Source organism: Bacillus rossius, chromosome 1 (assembly GCF_032445375.1).
Source record: "Bacillus rossius redtenbacheri isolate Brsri chromosome 1, Brsri_v3, whole genome shotgun sequence".
Taxonomy (NCBI): domain Eukaryota; kingdom Metazoa; phylum Arthropoda; class Insecta; order Phasmatodea; family Bacillidae; genus Bacillus; species Bacillus rossius.
The window spans coordinates 72,702,278-72,721,608 of NC_086330.1; the positions used below are offsets into that span (position 1 = coordinate 72,702,278).

The 19,331-nt window shown below is 36.0% G+C and overlaps 1 protein-coding gene across 4 annotated transcripts in view; it reads left to right on the forward strand.

Annotated features, from left to right (window-relative positions):
• The window catches only part of LOC134537618 (mitotic checkpoint serine/threonine-protein kinase BUB1 beta-like), a 222,425-nt gene that overhangs the window by 172,841 nt on the left and 30,253 nt on the right, over positions 1-19,331 (forward strand). For all 4 annotated transcript variants that reach the window (XM_063378288.1, XM_063378282.1, XM_063378272.1 and 1 more), the window contains exons 15-16: positions 5,524-6,015; positions 16,575-16,750. In XM_063378288.1, coding sequence (XP_063234358.1) covers positions 5,524-6,015; positions 16,575-16,750 — 668 coding nt within the window. The remainder of the gene's footprint in view (positions 1-5,523; positions 6,016-16,574; positions 16,751-19,331) is intronic.

The window sequence follows — 19,331 nt, forward strand, 5'->3', positions numbered from 1 at the left end:
CGAGATGAAATGGTGTTTCTTCAATGCCATTAGTTTACTAACAAATTTCTCTTTGAATTCAGCATGTGGTTCTACTATCGTTACAAGGTTGCAATGGTCTGCTACTATCCACTGACTGTATGTGATATCGTCATCATCACTGACACCCTGCAATAGTTCATCTACTTTCAGGTTTCCTACTTCAGGACAATTTGGGCACTCTCCAAACATACAATCTTCACTATTTAAATCACACACAATATTTTCAAGAAGGACCTTCCAGTCATCTGTTTTTACTGCCATAGTCATTAGTTTGAAATTTTGGTGAATTGAACATACACAAACAGAATGAGTGCCACTAGCTCCTGCAAGGATGCACCACTTGGGACGCAGAATACAGAATGTAGAAAACCCAACCTTTACAGATTGATGCTCTTCTCTAAACTTTTGGTATAGTTCTTTTAAATTACACAGAATTAAACGTTTTTGCTTTAGTTCTTTCTTCCCATCATCAAGACGAACCGATTTTGTATCCTTCATTCCAGGACAGATTCTACTAACTTCATCGTTTTCATAAAATTGAACAACGAGATCTCTAGTTTCTTGAGGCAATTCTTTCCCTTTTTTCTTAGATGTGAGCTGTGGAATAACACCACGTTCCTTAACAATTTCACGTGTTCTTCTAACCAGATATTCGCTTACATCTAACTCATGTGCAGTTCTTTTCATTGACCAGCTTTTTGGCACTACACTAATGACTTGTATTTTCTCATTGTTGGATGTACAGGTCTTAATTCTTTTCTTGAGATTTTCAATATGAATTTCCATGTCTTTTATTGCAGTATCAGCTATTTCTTCATCATCCTCATCTTGAGACTCACAGGTGATGGTAAAAGTGTCGCTTAATTTTTTCTTAATTGCACAAGAAAATTTGCTCACAGTTCGTCTAACTTCTAGATGTTTTTTTGTATCACTAAGTTTAATAATTTTAGTTGGGGAAACTCCTAAAGCAGAGCCAGCTTGATTGATAGACTCTACAACAATTTCAGGTGCGGTGAATAGTTCTTCGTTATCACAGTTGCTAGTACTAGTACCTAAATTCCCCTCAACATTACTTGAAAGTTTTTTATGACAAGAGCAACAAACAGATTTGCCAGGAATCAGTGATGGCCATCTTTCAGACAACTCTACAGTTATTTCCCTTAACTGTTTTTTGATAACTTTTTTATGGTATGAAAATGGATCGCAACACGAATTTCCAAAAAGATGATTATACTTGTCCAGATATTTTTTTTCGTGGAAAGTACACACATTAACAATGTTATGTAACTTACTTCTTTTCTTAAGAAGGTCAATTTGCGATTTAGTGAAGTCTGATGATAATTTTAGGTAATACTTGCCATATGAATCATTTTCACAATCTTCATGTGTAAAAGTACCCAAAGAACACTCCATACTTCTGGTAGATAGTTCTACGTAGTCACTTTGAGACAGAAACTGCAGGTAACAACTAAGTAGCTCACTTCAATGCAGAATTGTAACACATACCAGCAATACTTGTGTGGAGCCAAATAAACAATATTAGAGTAGACAGCACATACAAAACCACAGAACACAAACACATCTTTACTCCTTGGCAGCAGACACAAGACTAAAGTGGTTGGCTGCAATGCACATATATTCAACTTGTCACAACTTGCTCTTTGGATGGTTACATCAGGTTTGCTTGTCACAACTTGTCCATTCATGCCTCCTTACAAAATGATTTACTTTTAACTTTCCATATGTTACAACTCAAAGCCTTATATTATATTTGCACTTCATAAGAAATAAAATAAACATTAATAACTGTTACACAATTTGATTACAGTCAAGTAATTAGAGCTAAAATATTACAACTTTTTACCTAAGTTTCAAAGCCTTTAACTTCTACACCTATTTGAACCACAAAATGAAACTTGCAGAATTTGTTAAGTACCAGTAGGTGTACTAAATAGTGGAAACAGAAAAATTTTACCTGGTCCCCCTTTTGAGATATTTGACCTTGAAAAACTCAAAAAATGAAAATTTTAGAAGTTTAATGCAACAGAAAACCAGGAAGGAGTTTAAACCCACACATTATCTCATTTTTTCTGGAAAGTCTGCCATCCATACTTATTGCAAAAAAATATTTGCCCTGTGGTTCCAACTCCAAGTCACTTTAAAAAAATGTTCAAAATGAAATTTTTATAAAAATTTTGACAAATTTCAAGGTCATTTCACATAAGGTTAAAAAAAATTATATCTTTATTTCTAGACATTTTTGGTAACCATACAATGTTTACTTTACTTCAGTGAAGACCAGAACCTTCTATCTTTAATACAATGTCAACAATGACCTTTTATTGAAACCACTGCAAACCACTGTTAGAGCACGCACTTGGGAAGATAAACAAGCCTCTACTGAAAATGGTGGCACACAAAAATAAAATGAATATGGTTTTGAACTACCCATTGATAAGGTTATATGTGGTAAAAAAATTATTTTTTTTAAAAATAGTCGAGCAACTATTTAATTAAACATTTGGTGATTTCACACGGAATGACCCCTTTGGCATGTCTATTAACAATCCAGTTTCGTTACGAAACCTCGCCTGGATTTCTTGTTTCCTTTCTTTTTCGAGGTGCTTTTCTGCTTCTGTTTTCCTTTCCCTATATTTTTTCACTGGCAATTTATACGCTAAATGGAGAATACTCTCAAATAATCTTATCCTGGCATGTAGTACAGAGAGGCCAAATTGGATAGCCTCAAAATTAACATATTTTATTTCATCCAATGTGTTAAAATCCTTTGAAGTTTCACCGCAAATATAGCATCGACTTGTCGATGTTGTTCCTGTGGCGGCATTACACACCTTCCCGTCAACCATTGTCATTATGAACTCATGTTTAACGGTAAATTTTTTGCCACACAAATCTAAATCAGTTGCAATGAGCGAGTTTATAGAAGTATTGACATGATTTATTTCTTCTTGCGTAACATCAGTAGTTTCTTTGACGAATCTAAACCTTATAGGCCGACAAAATCTAGGAGAAGAGGGTGTTGGATTTCTCCATACAGTCTTTTCATTTGTTTGTCCACACACTAATTTTAAAGGCACGAAGCAGCTCTGGAATATGTTCATATCACTGTCCGCATCACTGTCTAACTTTTGTTTGTACTGGGATTGCTGGGACCCATCGCAGCCCCATTTGCAGATTAATTTTAGGGATTCACGTTCTTGATCCTTTAATGTTATCAATACATCTTCCAGATACTCCGATAATCGCCTAACGGTAAGGTCGACCAAAGGCTGCAATTGAGCTTCTGCACTAGTGCTAGTTACCGTGCATGCTTCTTGTGGCGGATAACACTTATTTTTTTTTCTTTTTGTAAAATACTGTAACACGGAAAGAATTTCTTATTCGTGCTTCTTATAATATCATATTGCTCTCGTGTTAGGTCTGCATCAATGAACATTTGATGTGCTTCCTGGATGGTCAAAGGGCTAATTTTATCTTTTGATGACTTTGTGCGATGGTATGCCTTTTTGTACTTTGTTGCGCGAGTTGGCGAACGGATGATTTCCTTGAGTACATTCGAAGCGTCTCGCTTTCCATTTTTTCTTAACTCTACTTGAGCAGCATGCACTATGATGTCCTCGTCAAAGTTAGAGCGAAGATACTCAGTTTTTCTTCTTTTGCTTCTCTCGCTCAGCTCCCCAAAATATTTACTCGGTCGACCTGGCCGACTTCCCGGACTGTCGGCAACGGGAATCGCAAAGGTCCCTTCTAGCCAATAGTGATTGTATTTAAGAAAAATATCTTCTTTGTTATGAGCTTTAGTCCATCTTTTCTTTATTTCTGATTTGAAATGTGCAAAATTGCTTTTTAAAGTTTCAATTTGGTCATTGCTGTAGCCTTCATAAGATAAAAGTTGATTTTTCAAAGAATTAAGTTTTGAATCTAAATTAGGTAAATTTTCACTGTTCATGCGGTCAAACAAGTATTTCCTAGTTACGATCCTCATTCTCGATGTACCCATAAAACCTAAAACAAATAAACACCTCATTTAAAGCCAAAAAATTAAGGAGAATATTTTCATACAATTTACTGAACAATTTTCAAAACACTAAATTTCTGTTTATCCGGGCTTATCCGGGGCCAAATCCTGGGTTTCTTAAAAGAATATACATTGAACAATGAAATGCAAACAAAATCTTAGCCCGATCTATCCCGATAGTATGAAAAAGTACCTATACAATATATTTTTATGAAAATAAAATAGTCTAGGGAAGGGTCTACTTTTAGAGCTTAAAAATGAACTCCTAAATAAATAAATTATAGAAATTAAAATATATATCATAAGTTACTAACCTGTTGTTTGACAATCCATGATTTTTCCCACCACTGATCAACTTAAAAACATTAAATTTCACTTTTGAAGTGTAGCTTTTGTAAGAGCACTGAGAACAGAAAACGTGCACGAAGCGATACGATCAGATTCCGACTGATGGTAACGGTGCGTAAAGCGTGAGCGGGGAGCGGGAGGGGCTGGGTTTAGTTCTCGGAAGTGTCCTGCACCTCAGGTAGTCATTTTCGTAGAAATGTGTATTGTTTTGATAACTGGACCTTTGGCCGCTTGGATCGTTGAAATACCCCTATGTGCGGCGGTTGGAGCAGTGTGATTGCAACTCTTCGACGACGACAGCACGGCACTGGCTCGTTATCTTGCTGGGTCATTACCCTCAGAGGGTAAACAAACATTTTCTCAGAGTACTTTCTACTCTGTAATCGCTACTGTGGTGTGGACTTCCGGCCATGTGGTGATGACTTCACATCTGGCTGGCGGCCTATCACTTCAGGGATGAATGAGGCTTGCCCGTGCGGTGCTAGAAATGGAGTGGGCAGCCTGCCACCAGGCCTCAGCTCCAAAGTCAAATTTTGTGACCCTGAATAAGAAAGTTATGGCTTAAAATTTACAACCGTAACAATACAATATTGGTGTCCGTGTCCACTAAATAGAGTTGTTATTCTTTGGTTGTAAATTATATTATGTACCTACTCCAAATTCTATTAAGTCTGTATTAGTTAGAAATTTTGACATCAGATCAAAATTCTTTTGAACTTAGATGATTTACTTCTGTAGATTATTATAGTTTGTATACATGCCAGTTGCTCATGTTCCCAACCTCTAGAAAAAAACATTTATTTAGTTTAAAATACAAGCTTCTACTCAAGGACTAAGGGCTTTCATTTAATTATACACATATAACTTGACAAATATATTTTAAAAATAGCATATTTAGATGTATGTTTATCTTCTTGTTATTAAGATACTATACAATAGATGTGAGAGTTTAATATAATTTCATTAATAATATTATGTAAATTTATGTATTTATATTATTGAAATTGATTTTTAGAGTTTTATGTTTTCATTAGTCCACTAAAAGAAAGTAATTTTGTTTATTCTGGAAAAATTATGTCAGAAATAGTAAATTTGTGTTCTTTTTGTTATCTAAGGAAGCAGTGGAATGGTCACGAGGCGGACAACATACTCAGTAAAAGAAAGTCTTGGAATAATTGATGAAATGAGCTCAAGATATGATGAAGGTGATAAACAAGTCTCCATTCCTCAGTCTGGTCACAGAATTGAGCATCAGAGCATGAATGTGGTGTATACGAGGGAAGAAAAGACTGAAGTTCAAGTGGCAACGCGGGGCATTATTTTTAATGGTCAGAACAGCGAGATGGCTGCCCCAGCCCTGGACCGTCCGGACAATGTGGTAGAAGGGAGACAGTTGGACCTGGAGGAACAAGATAATGACCTTTCTGGACATCCTGTGCTGAGAACACTCATGAGCCTGACTATAGATTCTGATTTTGATCCTTTCAGTGACGAGTTACAAGAAATGGTGTTGAAGAGACAGAATTTCCCAAAATATTTTGAGTCTGATTACGTAAGGTGTACATCTGATCTACCATTTTTTAAATCTTCAAGCACTGTTATTTTAGGTGAGCTTACATATTATTCCTTATTTTGAGAGTAATATTGAGATTATTTATTTATCTATACTTAGCAGTATAATGTTCCATTAGAAATAGTGAAAGGGGTCGTCCATTAATCACGTGATTTTTTTTAGCAAATTTTTAACCCCCCTCCCCCCTAGTGATTTATGGTGAGGTTTCAGACAACCCCCCCCCCTCCCCCCCCCTCCCCCAATAAATCACGTGTATTTTTTGGTGCAAAATATTTTTAAAAATTTTGGAATATTATCTTTAAATATAGGTATAATCTAATTTAATTCTGGAAAATTAAGCACAGTGATAAAAATTTCCAGACACACATTTAGTTTGCAGGTTTATTCTCACTGGCATAAAAATAATAAAGGAAAGGCTTATATGTGATTTACGCATGTATTCGGCGCCAAAATCACAGTCTTACTAGCGACTGGCAAGCCAAGCCGGGTGGTTCATGTTGGAGCGGGCAGGGATATTGTTGCCTGGCTACGGCGAGTCAAGGTCACGCGTCGCTTTTCGGTTTAGTAGAAATCGGGCGAAAAGAAAAATACACGTGATATCTCTCTACACCTCCCCCCTTGTGATATTTCGTGATGTTCCCCCCCCCTTCCCCCCCCCCTCCCCCTTTTCGAGCCTCACGTGGTGAATGGGCGATCCCAAAGGTGGTGCATCAGTAAGACACTGGACTCATACTCCAAACCTGGTTTTGAGTCCTGGTCTTAAACAACTTAACCAGTTAGTCATGTTTCCCTCAAGATGTATTTCCATTTATTTAATGATCCTTAACCTTTCATTCCATGATTTCATTTCTTTTAAAGGTAGTACCATGATAACATGCTTTATTAACACTACCAGGCAGTACATAGCAATTACGGTATAACACTGTTTGCACTCCTATGTATATGTAGTTTATAATATTTACTTTAAGTATAATTATTGTATAGTATAAATGTTGTGTATTTATATAGTGTAAAAAATAACACATGTAAACAAACATAACAAACTTCATGCATACATATCAATGAAAAATATGCATAAAACCATAAATACAATTAAAACCTTCTCACCAAAATGGTTCCAATTCATAAACAGAACTCTTCATAGAGAACTCAAAATATTGTCAGACGTATCAATTGTGTAATTTTTAATGCCTGGCTGTTTAAGTTGGTGTATTTTAGTCTTGGGCGATGGTGCCGTGTTTTTAAACCACTTACGATACAAACAAAAAAAAAAATCAATAGTCGTTAAAACTGTATGTGAACACGTAATTGTTTTCTTGCAATTTTCCAAACAACACTTATAAATTTGGTTGCAAATTCATTCTAACTTCATTTTTGCTATATTAAGAGTTATTGACCATAATTTTTATAGGATTAAAGAATTCAGAATACAATTATTTTAGAATTGCAGCTGGTCCATTGTTTGTTCTTTAGCTGGGATGCCACCAAAAATGGCATTTAAATTCTTAAATTAGCAATCCAAAAATCCTCAAAAAATTAGTTTAAAAACCTTAAGTGTCTTAAAATCTTTCTTTATGAAAATATAATTTGTATATACCCTTTTTTATCGCATAATCGTTGCACCTATGTTTTTGGCCGTCAAAATTGAGATAAAAAAACTTCTCGCGAACACGTCGAACTATATTTTTGGTCCCGCTATTAGATGCCGAGTGCTTTGTGTAGGTGTCTTTACCGTATAAAACGATGTATTTTAAAGTAGAAATATAATATTTATTTGGACATTACCACTTACTTATTTAATTAACGGAAATACGAAGTTGTCTGACGTGTAAATTTTCTTTTAAAGAAATTTTTAAACGTTATTTCCTTTATCTGATCGTCTGCGTCGCCGTGGTATACCGCTTATGAACATGTAGCCAGTGTTAGTTGGCATCATTCGTGTTTGGTTATGTTGCTTCCTGTATAGAGCGCGCGCACATAGTCGATTATCTATATCTCGCCGATTGCATGCAACGCGGTCTCTCTGTCGAGAGCCGAGTTAACTACATTTAATGGCCTGCATTCTTTTGTGGTAAATGTGTACTACAGCAATAGTTACGCGTTTGTTCACGTCACAGATTCAAGTGGCTTGCGTTCGCGTTACAGTTTGGTTTTTCTATGTAATGTTGAAGAAAGGTTTTTGTTTAATGAATATTAATATAAATTGTTCGGCGTGCTCTTGTATACTCCACCTTTTTTTAAACAAACGTACTTTCCATGAACGGGTTTTGTTTTTTTGAATAACCTTACCTAACAAAATTTTTTTCCCCGCATAATCGTCGCACCCCTACTTTTCAAAATTGATTTTAGAATAAAATGTGCGACATTTATGCGAGAAATCATGGTACACATTTACATTCAAATCTATACTAATATTATAAAGCTGAAGAGTTTGTTTGTTTGTTTGTTTGTTTGTTTGTTTGAACGCGCTAATCTCAGGAACCACTGGTCCAATTTGAAAAATTCTTTCAGTGTTGGATAGTACATTTATCGAGGAAGGCTATAGGCTATATTATATTATCAATAACATTAGGGATCCTTACTAAAAGTCCAATTTAGAATCAAATGCGTTGGAGGGGGTTAGATACAACATGCAGTACACGTACGAAGTGTGTGTTGCCAATGCCGCAGGTGCTAGAAGTTTATTTCCTATTGCCTATTAACATTATTGCCACGCACTAGGTGCCTTATCATTCTTAATTTTCCCATACAAGTAAAAAACACCCGTGTGATATTAACAACGAAGCAATCAGTACCCTCATAAGAGTTCAATTAGTATTTAAATACTTTTTATCATTTTAAATCGCAAACCTAAACTATTGGTTTTTTTTTCTCTCTCTGTGTTTAATTTGTTTTTTAATTGCCTTTCTTTTTTTTTTCTTTTTTTCCAAGTATATATATTTTACAGACTTGAAACTTCACAGTAATGTTCCTTATGTTACGCAGGATGACATTTTCTAAAATTAGATCCCATGGGTGGTTAAAACCAGGCAACAGTGGGTACTTTGTCTGCATGAGAACAGGATTTTGCATTGTTCATGCCTTCTGTGTCTCCATGGCAACGGGCATTGCGCGGCAGTGGCGTACCCACAAGGAGGGGCATGTATAATGAGCTGCGCAAGAGTGATCTGCCTGTAGACTGCCGTAGCGAAGTACGGGTACATCAGTTGTACGTTGCGTGCACGAGTCTGGAAACCATCGGTGTTATTCTTTTTCTCTTCGGTACATTATACAGCATTGTAATAAATTTTCACTGAATTTTTTTTATTTACCATTACTGTAAATGAGAGATGTGGCTTAATTTTTTTTCCATTAGTATAGCCGTACGAAGCCGGGTCGGGCAGCTAGTAGACTAATAAAAATATTACTTTATACAACATTCTTAAGGTATAAGATATTTTACAATTTCAAAGCAGTTATTATCAAACTTGTGTTGTTTTAAAAGATAATACAGGGTAGAGCAGAGAGTGTGCATTTTTGAAACCTACATAATTTAATTAGATTTGGAAAATAATGTCAGTAAGATGATGTCCTTGGATGCAAATCTGGAGCCTCTCCTGAAAACTCTGCATGGCTTTCTTCAACATTGCATTTGACACAGCTTAAATTTCTTGACAAATGGAAATTTTTAGGTCTTTGTTTGTGCATGGCTTGTTCACGTACACTCTTGATATCAAGCAGCCTCACAAAAGGTAAACTCAGACTGACAGATCAGAAGAGCGTGCAGGCCAAGAAACATCTCCGAATCGTGAGATGATATTGTGACAGGACTCCGTCAGACATCCCGCGTACACCTATACACAAATCAATAAATAACCTATAACATTTGGGGGGGGGGGGGGGGGGGGGTAATTAGGTAGAGTCGTGGTACCCGAGACCAAGTCTTCTCCCAATACAGGGAGTGTAGGGTTTGATTTATGCACTGAAAAGAAACATTATTAATTCATTCAAGCACAGATTTTATTTACTTAACCAGATACTAGAAACACAATAAACACACACTGAAAAAAAAAGTTTAGGAAATAAATTTATATCAAATAAGTTAACAAATAGATTCACGCATAAATAAATACATTAAATACACATTAAAGTGAAGTCGGCCGGCAAACAATTATCATTACAACAACATGGCCGTTCTCTCATCGCCGCAGCTCCGCTGAGGAATAGTCTACTTCCCAGTTCCCACTACATGCATGCTTATAACCAGACGTCGATTTGTTTTAAACTAAAAAAAAATAATATGGATGGAATAATACTACGTTATTTCTTAAAAGATTAAGTACTGGACGAAGATCGTCCAGCCCGAAGCTTAGTCTCCTTATCCATCACTGCCAATCACTTACCCTCACTTCGTCTCAGTGATTCTGCCCCGTACTGTCGTGAAGTACCCGTCCAGCGAGGTCTCGAAGGCGAAAAAGCCCCGTTCACTCCCTGGACGAGGGTTTTACCTCCCGAACGAGGTCACCCCGAAAAAACACGAACACCGGGAAAAACTTAGCCACGGGGAAAATGGCTGTCCCTCCTTCCTGCAAGGAAAACCAAAACAAGCGAAGTCGACAGTTCCTTCTGCGCAGGCGCGAGCGAGCTTCCCCTTCCCCCTCTCGCGCTGCTCGATTGTTTCTGCCCACGTTTCCAAACTCGGACGCAAGATGGCAACACTAATCAGGACAGAGTCCTCGAAACGAGTACACGAAAGCCTCGCGTGGCAGAAATAACAAAACGGCAATCAAGAAACTAGCGTAGCGCAGCAGGTTTTTAGGAACAACGTGGTGCAATCCCTCGGCGAGCCCTGGCCAGCGGCCCGCGAGAATCGGCAAACCACGCAGCCTCGCAAAAGCCTACGGTGCCTGCAAACTACCATCGCAGCAACCTATATTCCACTACCCGTGTGTCGAAATCAACCGGCCGAGCCTGGAAACGTGCACGTACACCAACACGTTAACCTAACGAGATACAAAAGTAAAATAATTTTAAGAAGAAAAAAAAGTAATGAAATTTTCAGATTGTGACAATATGTCCAGGAAACATACTAGTTTAAAAAAACATGCATTTCCTCTGCTCTGCCCTGTATGTAATGAAATTTCATAGACATAGTCATACTCATACACAGTTTGAATTTACAGAAACTAGTCACAAAAGATGAGTAGGTGTCAGCAATATTTCATATACCTTCGTGGACTCTTTCTTATTTTTGCAAATGGTTTCTAGGTAAAAATTTGGCCTATTGTATTATTTTGTGTGATTAAGTTGCATTGATTCTTATTTTCTCGTTATTTTAAATCTTGCATCTCATTTCGCGAAGACAGATGCTGTAGTTTGAAAAATTAAACACAGGCAAACATTAAACTATTGGAAAAGGTTATTATGTAATAAAAGATAATATAGCTGTAAACAAATTCACGTGCAATTTGAACAAGATAGCTCTTAATTAGATAGTTAATTATTCTTGACAACAGTTTGGTGGAAAACATACAAGCAGGTTGTTCCTACAGTCTAAAAACATTAAATTTATTTTTCAGAATGGTTCCCCCTTCCCCGCATGAAATGAAAGCTTTTCAATTTGTATGGTTTTTCTGATTCAGTTCCTTTTTAGGAATTACGAAAAAAAATTATTACAATAGCTAGCATTGGAGTGTTTTCAATGTTTTGTTCATATTTATTGTTTTGTTTATCTGTATTGGTGTTTTACAACAGACAATTGCCCTTAAAAGGTCTATGTTCAAAAAATTTTATCTAAGACCCCTCTTTTGTTGTCCAAGATGAAAGACACTTAAGTGATGTAATTTAAAACCAATCACAAATAACAAATATGCACAAAAAAAATTAGCCAGCCATGGGCACATAGCAATAAGGAACTATACCAACTCACTTTTCTTTCTCACTTGCAGGCAGTGTTTGTGTGGTTTTTTTTTCTTTTTTTCTTCTCACACTTATACAACTAATGAAACCATTTTAAAGCCTTCGTGAAAAATCCCTGTATTTACATACCAAAGAAATGCAACAAACAGAATAATTATTTAAAAAATATGTGGATGCACATAAAAACGTAACTCTACAAATATCAACTTAAAATGGCTTACACACCCTAAAGCAAGCAAAGCATCAGGAACCCTTAAAAAGTATTAAATAATTAAATTTGTCATGAAACAGGTGGCAAACAAAAATACTCTCAAAAAGAATAAATAGCTGTTATTTACAATATACCAGAAACCTCACCAAGTACTGAATATGATCAGACAACATGATAAATTGTTATTCAAACTGTTTAACAAGTAGGGAATTGTACCCTGAGTTATTTCAGACAATACAGTAGAGCACCCTGTATCCGGAATGGTCGGGACTTAGACTATTTCGGATAGTAGTAAATTCCGGAAAGTAGAAATTCACTATAAGGCCCCCTAATTGAAAAAAAAAATTGCTTCCGAAGTTTGTGAACATCCTGTAGCTGTAGATGAGGACGGCAAGGGGGGTGGGGGTAGGGTGATGACAGCTACATCCGGTGTTGTGACCTTGCCACGGGCATGCTTATCAGACCTTGCCTAGAAGCACGCTACAGCTACGTGACTGTACCATGATGTCCGCGCGAAGCAAGCAGACGTAGGCGAGACGTTTGACATTCAATGAATTGTGTTACAATTACGTAATTTACATACAGTTTGTACAGTGATTTGGTGTATCCACATGTTGCATAAATAAAATATAAAATAATAACACATGGTACAGTTAGGTACGGTACATTACAAATAAAAAAACACTTACCATGACTCACTGTAGGCTACACATGTCCCGCGAATAAAAAATAATGTCCTAGAACTTAGATAAACTGTATTGAAATAATCACTGTATACGGCCCCACTTGTCAGTGTGTAAGAAACATTGTTTAACAGTCGCATTAATTTAAATTTAAAAAGCTAAACAAAAATTACCTAAATCGTCACACATTGTTAAAGACAGGAGAAGTTAAAGTTAATCACTGTCACTGTCACTCTGAACGTAACTGTTTACGTTTGTGCCACTGGTGCCAGGTGTTGGATCGTCAATGTTCTCACTCGTAGTTGAAGCAGGTGTGGAAACAGGAGCTTTTTTGAACATGTCACTAATGCGTTGTTGCCGCACACGTTTGTGCTTCTCTTCAGTCAGCTGTTTTTGAAGCATATACAAATGCATAATTTGCTGGTCGTTGATATAACTTCATTGCTCTAGGCCAGCTATTAATCGTTCAATGTGGTGAAGGCACTCATCTTGCGAGATTTTCTCCTGTGGTTAATCTTCATCGCTACTGCTTTCATTGTTTCCGTCGTCTTTGTTACACTTAACAGAGTCTAATCTCCTTATCTGAAAAGTGATGCGCAACGGGAACATTATCATCAACACAAAACCATTCCACAATGTTTTGTTCTTGCAATTGTAAGTCTTCTAGTTCTGGATTTGTTATGTTCTTGGCATACTCCAGCAGTTCGTTCACGTTTTTTTTTTTCAAAACCTTTGAAGTCGGCTTCATTTCCCTTGTCATGAACCTCGTCACGATAAACCAAAGTCGGCCACAATTTAAACCATGCCTTGTGAAATGCTGACGCAGGCATACCTTCCCATGCACGAGCTAGTGAGCATATGACATCCTTTATGGTGTATTCCTTTTTAATTTCTGAGATCGTTTTGCCGCCATTCAGATCAGATAAAAAGTGCTTCATGAACTCTGTGCGATAACGACATTTTAGGGAGCGTAATATTCCCTGATCTTGCGGTTGGATTAGTGCAGTGCAGTTAGGGGGCAGATACATGACAGAAACATTATCCCTGTCTAGTGTTTCAGCTGCAGGATGCGCGGAGCAGTTGTCTAGCACAAGGACAATCTTGCAGTGCGGGTCTAAGTCTATCTTGTTACAGTGTTGCCGGCTCTGGCGCACAAAACTGTCAAACCATTCTGTGGTTATTGCAGATGTTATCCACGCGGTTTTTGTAACTCGGTATTCAACGGGTAACACTTTAACACCTTTTAGCGCCCTTGGGCGCAAGCTTTTGCCAATTACGAGTAGCCTTAGCTTGTGGGTACCGGCAGCATTTGAACAACCAAGCACGGTCAATCTGTCTTTAGAATCTTTCATCCCGCTGTGAGGATTATCTGCAGTGCACAGCGTGCTTCGAGGCATACAACGCCAGTACAAAGCAGTCTCGTCCACATTGTAAACTTGGTCTGCTGTTAAGTTGTTGTCCAACACATATTCTGCGAACTCAACAACAAACTTTTCCGCCGCCGCTGTATCTGCAGAAAGCTTTTCACCGCTAACTTTGAAAAAAGAAATTCCATGGCGTTTTTTTAATTTATGAAGCCACCCTAACGAATAGTCACAATCGTATGTTATATTCAGTTCGGCATGAAACATTTTTGCCTGTTCTATCAGCATCTGTCCAGAAATGCTAACACCTTCACTTCGCCGCAAACGAAACAATTGATAAAGAGCATTATCAAGGTCGCTACATTTTGATTTACTACCCTGCATTGTTTTTCTGTTTTCAATTTCTCTCTTCGTATCACTGTCTGAATAAAATTTACACATTTCATTCTTTTGTTTCTTTATGTCGTAAATCGTCGGCCGACATCATACGATTGGCTGAGATTCTTAACAGAAGTCCCAGCATCTAGTTTCTTGAGAATCTCAACCTTTTCTTTAATGGTAAGAACTTTTTTCCTTCGTTTACTACTCTTTTCCTCATCACCAGGAAGTTTATGTTTTGAAAACATCACGTGTCTGCAGGAACGTACATACTAGCGATCGCGCACCACAAGCAATACTGACATTGAACGCACACAATACACCACTCCCCCTCCCCTACAACGCGTTATCACGGCGCGCTCACGCGTAGGCGGGGCCGCTGCCGCCAATTCCTGATACTGTACGCGCTCGACGCCCGTGCACTGCAGTCGCGAGACCGGAAGCCTTGGCTTCCATCATAACTCGCTGAGTGTTTATAAAATCAAGTGCACCCTGACTGACTAGACGGGGCGTGAACTGCGCAAACAATCGGTATTTACTTCCGCGGGAATAATATATATTAATATATATTATAATTCATTTAAAAATATATATATATTTTTAAATTTTGTAAATTTTTTTTAACTCTCGGAAAACATCCGGATAATAGAAATTCCAGTAAGTAGAATTACGGATACAGGATGCTCTACTGTAGTGTCAACTTGTTAGTTCTCAACCATATAAACAAATTATATCTCTATCTATCAATGATAATAGTGCAGGAAAAAAGTGTTTCTTAATTAATTTTGGTCCTCACGCTGCATTTAAGAGATTTTTTTGTCTAGTTTTTCGCCAATTATGTTAATTTGTGTTATTGGCTAAATTTAATTTTAACCAAATACAAATGCATGTAAAAATTCAATATTACTGGTTCATTGTGAAACCGTTTCAGATTTTCTTGTAAATAGTGAAACTATGTAAATATAACATGACAGAGCCATGTAATAGGTTTTTGTTATTATTAGTCCTGGTTGCCATCGTATAATCTGGTTGTTTGTAAATTTTATAGTGTATAACAATAATATCTGCATGTTTTCATATCATTTTAACCATTATGCACCTGTGTTGTAGTGTTTATGTTTCATTACAAAAATCACTTATTTTTTTTGTGAACCCTTGGAAATTATTTTGCAGTGGTTGGTATGATTTTTTTCTGATTCTGAATTGTGTTTTCATAATTATCACATTGTTTATTTTGTATTTCTGCACATCAAAAATTTTATTTTTTCAACTAAGCCGGTTCTAAAAAAAATTTGTTTAAACACAATTTCGTTACTTTTCTTCTCAATTTCTTACTGACTGTAAATCACTATCTTGTTAGGTACTGCATTTTAGGCAGTCATTGCTGAATTATTTGATCATGTTGAAAATCTTAATGTTCTTATATGTATTGTTTCATTGTGTGTTGCCTTATTTAATCTATATATAAAATTGGTTGTTTGTATGTATGTATGTATGTATGTATGATGTTAATAAATTCCGACACCGTTTGACCGACCGCTCTGAAAATTGGTATTCATTTATATTTGAACACTGAGAATATTTTCACAATATCCATTTTGGCATAACTTGCCACTAGATTGCACTGCTGCGCATTAACTTCTGTTCCGTTCAATTTATCACCATGAAAATTTGTATATTGTAATTTTTCATCTTTAATCTTCAATAATAACAAATAGTGATTGTGACTGATTAGTAATTGGTGAGTGAGTTTAAAATAAAATATCACTTCAAATGCTTTATAGATTGTAGATTACATACAAACCATCCATTTTAGATATATAGAGGTAAATGGGTAGGACAACATCTGCCAGGTTCTGCTAGTTATATATATGTGTGTGTGTATGTATTAGAAAGTATAATTATCAGTGCAGAAACCTTGTAAAAATAATTTTTATAATGTAAAAAATTATGGGGACTTTACTGTTGTAAAAAGATTAAGTTTCACATTTTAGGCCCATTGTTATTTCAAATAGTATAGCTGTGTTACCTAATGAGGTTCTTTTGTAAATTTTGATAGGTTCAGAGAAATTCATGTTGAGTGAAATTATTGGAAACGGTGCCTATGCTAAATTGATGAAAGCAACACATCTTGGATCTGACAAATTAGTTGCTCTTAAAATTCAAAATTCCTCCTGTGACTGGGAATTTTACATCAGCCGGCAGATTCAGAAGCGGCTGTCGGACAAATCAATGGTAAGTCAGGTTGCTTGTGACAAGTCTGTTGTTGGTGACACTTCCACTTTGGCTCATTCACAAACAAAAGTAGAGTTGTAAGTAATCATTTGAGGAATGCATAGCAAACAATGGCAAACAATTGTCATTCTGTTCTCATTTCATTGAACTTTACATATTGTTAAGAAGTTTTTAATGCTCTCATTCTTCAGTGTGATTTTTTTTTTTGAAAGTGCACATTATTTTAAATGACTTATACACTTTAGTACTGTTACTAAATTGAGACCTGGCCCATTCTGACCATCCAAACATAACTCTTTGCAGGGCAGCTACAAATGTGCTACAGCAAACCTGATATCCCAACTGTAGTGCGATTTCTGCAGTTCTTTTATTGCACACATTAGATGCTACAGCGCTACAGTGGCGAGGGCTCGTTCAGCTTCTAGCCGTACCCTATCCTTTTAGGCACCCACCCTTCAGGAGAGGTACAACTATCTAGAAGGGAACAACACATTTACTGTTTCAAAATATGTATGTTTCATTATAGCTACAAAACCTGCTGAACATAAGTCAAGCAATACATCATGCAAAAAATACAATATGATATTGTATGATAGCTGCTAAGGTTACTATTTGCTTGCAATACACTGATTACAAAAGAAAAGAAAAACTCCAGAAACTCTAAACATTTATAGAGTTCATTTACATAGAATCTGGAACTCCACAAAAGAGCGGGCTAGCACTGTAATGTACAGTTACAGTGTGAGGTTATGTCACAAGAAAACATGCAGAAAAATCAACATTTTATCTTGCCTTTATAAATGCATTTTAATTATTTGTATGATTGTAAATATGTATATGTATATCATCACCCAGTACTCCCAACCCCTAATCCGGTTATTATGTTGGTCTAATCTAAGTAAGATCTTTATATTACCATCTTTTGATTGGTTATTTTATTTTTATGAAATTATTACTTTCATTATAGCAATATCATTATTGATTTTCCTCCAGGTATCTTCTATGTGTTCCTCCAGGCATAGGTAGGTGTTAATACTCAATATTGTAGTAGGACAAGACGAAGACATGTTATGTAGTGCATTCTAGCAGCAGGGCTTGGTCCTATAGGGTTAGCGCATTTGTGATAAGGGTAGTTTGGCTATTTAGAATTTATTTATTTTTTTCCAACATTTCAGCAGTTGTGATTATTTCTTATGCCTGGAAAAGTTTTTGCAATGTTTGGTTACAACAATTACGATGTTAACTGCTCAAATCCATTTTTGAACTTTAAATTCTTTAGACGCATTGGTGCAGAAGTCATCTGTGGGTAGTGGCATTAACCTGTATATATTCGCTTACATGAACATGGAAGGATGTATCGTGCATATTGGTGTGCTAAATAAGTTTTTGTGATTGCAAAACTATTCTGGAATACATTTTATAACCTCTAATTGCTAACCCAATTATTTTTTCAATTCTTTAATTGTTAGGTGTATTCAGCCTTGCAGTAAAGTGTGTGATTGCTGATTTAAAGTTGGCTGTGATCTAACCTCATCATTATAAATATTTTTTTATGTATTTTCTTATATAGCTTATTGTTGCTCTTTAACATTATAGTTTCTGAAAATTATATTATTACTTGTTATTTGTTTAAGTATGTGTTATAACTTTTAATACAAAGCTGAATCCATTTGTTTGGTTTATTTAACTAGGTATAAAACATTTATTTTTTACTTATAATACAAATAAATCTTATAAACATAAAGTGATTATTCAGGTATATATGCATGACTGCCAAATATCATTGCGATATTTTAAGTATTTTACTATTTTGAACAGTTAGGTTAGTTAGGAAACTTTAAAATGCTGTAAATTGTAAATGGTTGGTTAGCTTAAGTTAGCGACATTAAAAATATTTAAGTGTGTTCTTTTCGGAACAGTATCACTCAAAAATACTATTTTTTGAGTTTTTTTTTTTTTTCAGATGAGCACTTATTCTAGAAATTTAACTATTTTATCATGTTTCACAAAATCAGTTACGAAATGACCTATTAACAAAAATTGGTGTTTGAAGTTCAGTATTTTTCTCTGTTTAAAGTTGTATGATGTGTCCTTTTGTTATGTTTAAAGTAAGGTATTTTTCATGATCTTGGTCAGTAAATTTTTTTAGATTGCCTAAACGCATTTCAATTACGAATACACTGTTTTAATAAATGCATGGAGTGTAAATTAATTTCTATATAACACGTTTTCAAACAACGAGAGAAAATGTGCCAAGATCACATTTAAATTTTGAGGATGTTTTACCTTATGATCGCTGCAGTCTGGTGTCTCCAGCATTTGCCATGTTAAAAGGCATAAGTTTCCTATTAGGTAAGCTAGGAGGAAGGTCGTTTAGTGCCAAGTCTTCAATCCATCAATGTCAAAAGAACTTCTGCTGTACAGCACACAGGAGTCGTGAAGAAACAATTGTCCGCATATTGGCGAGATAGAAGGTGTGCTACTAATTAAATAGTTAGGAGCATCTGCCTTTCTGATGGCAAATCTAGGGGATTTCATCGTTGTCCGAAAAAACATCTGCGACTGTCGCTTGTTCTGTCCA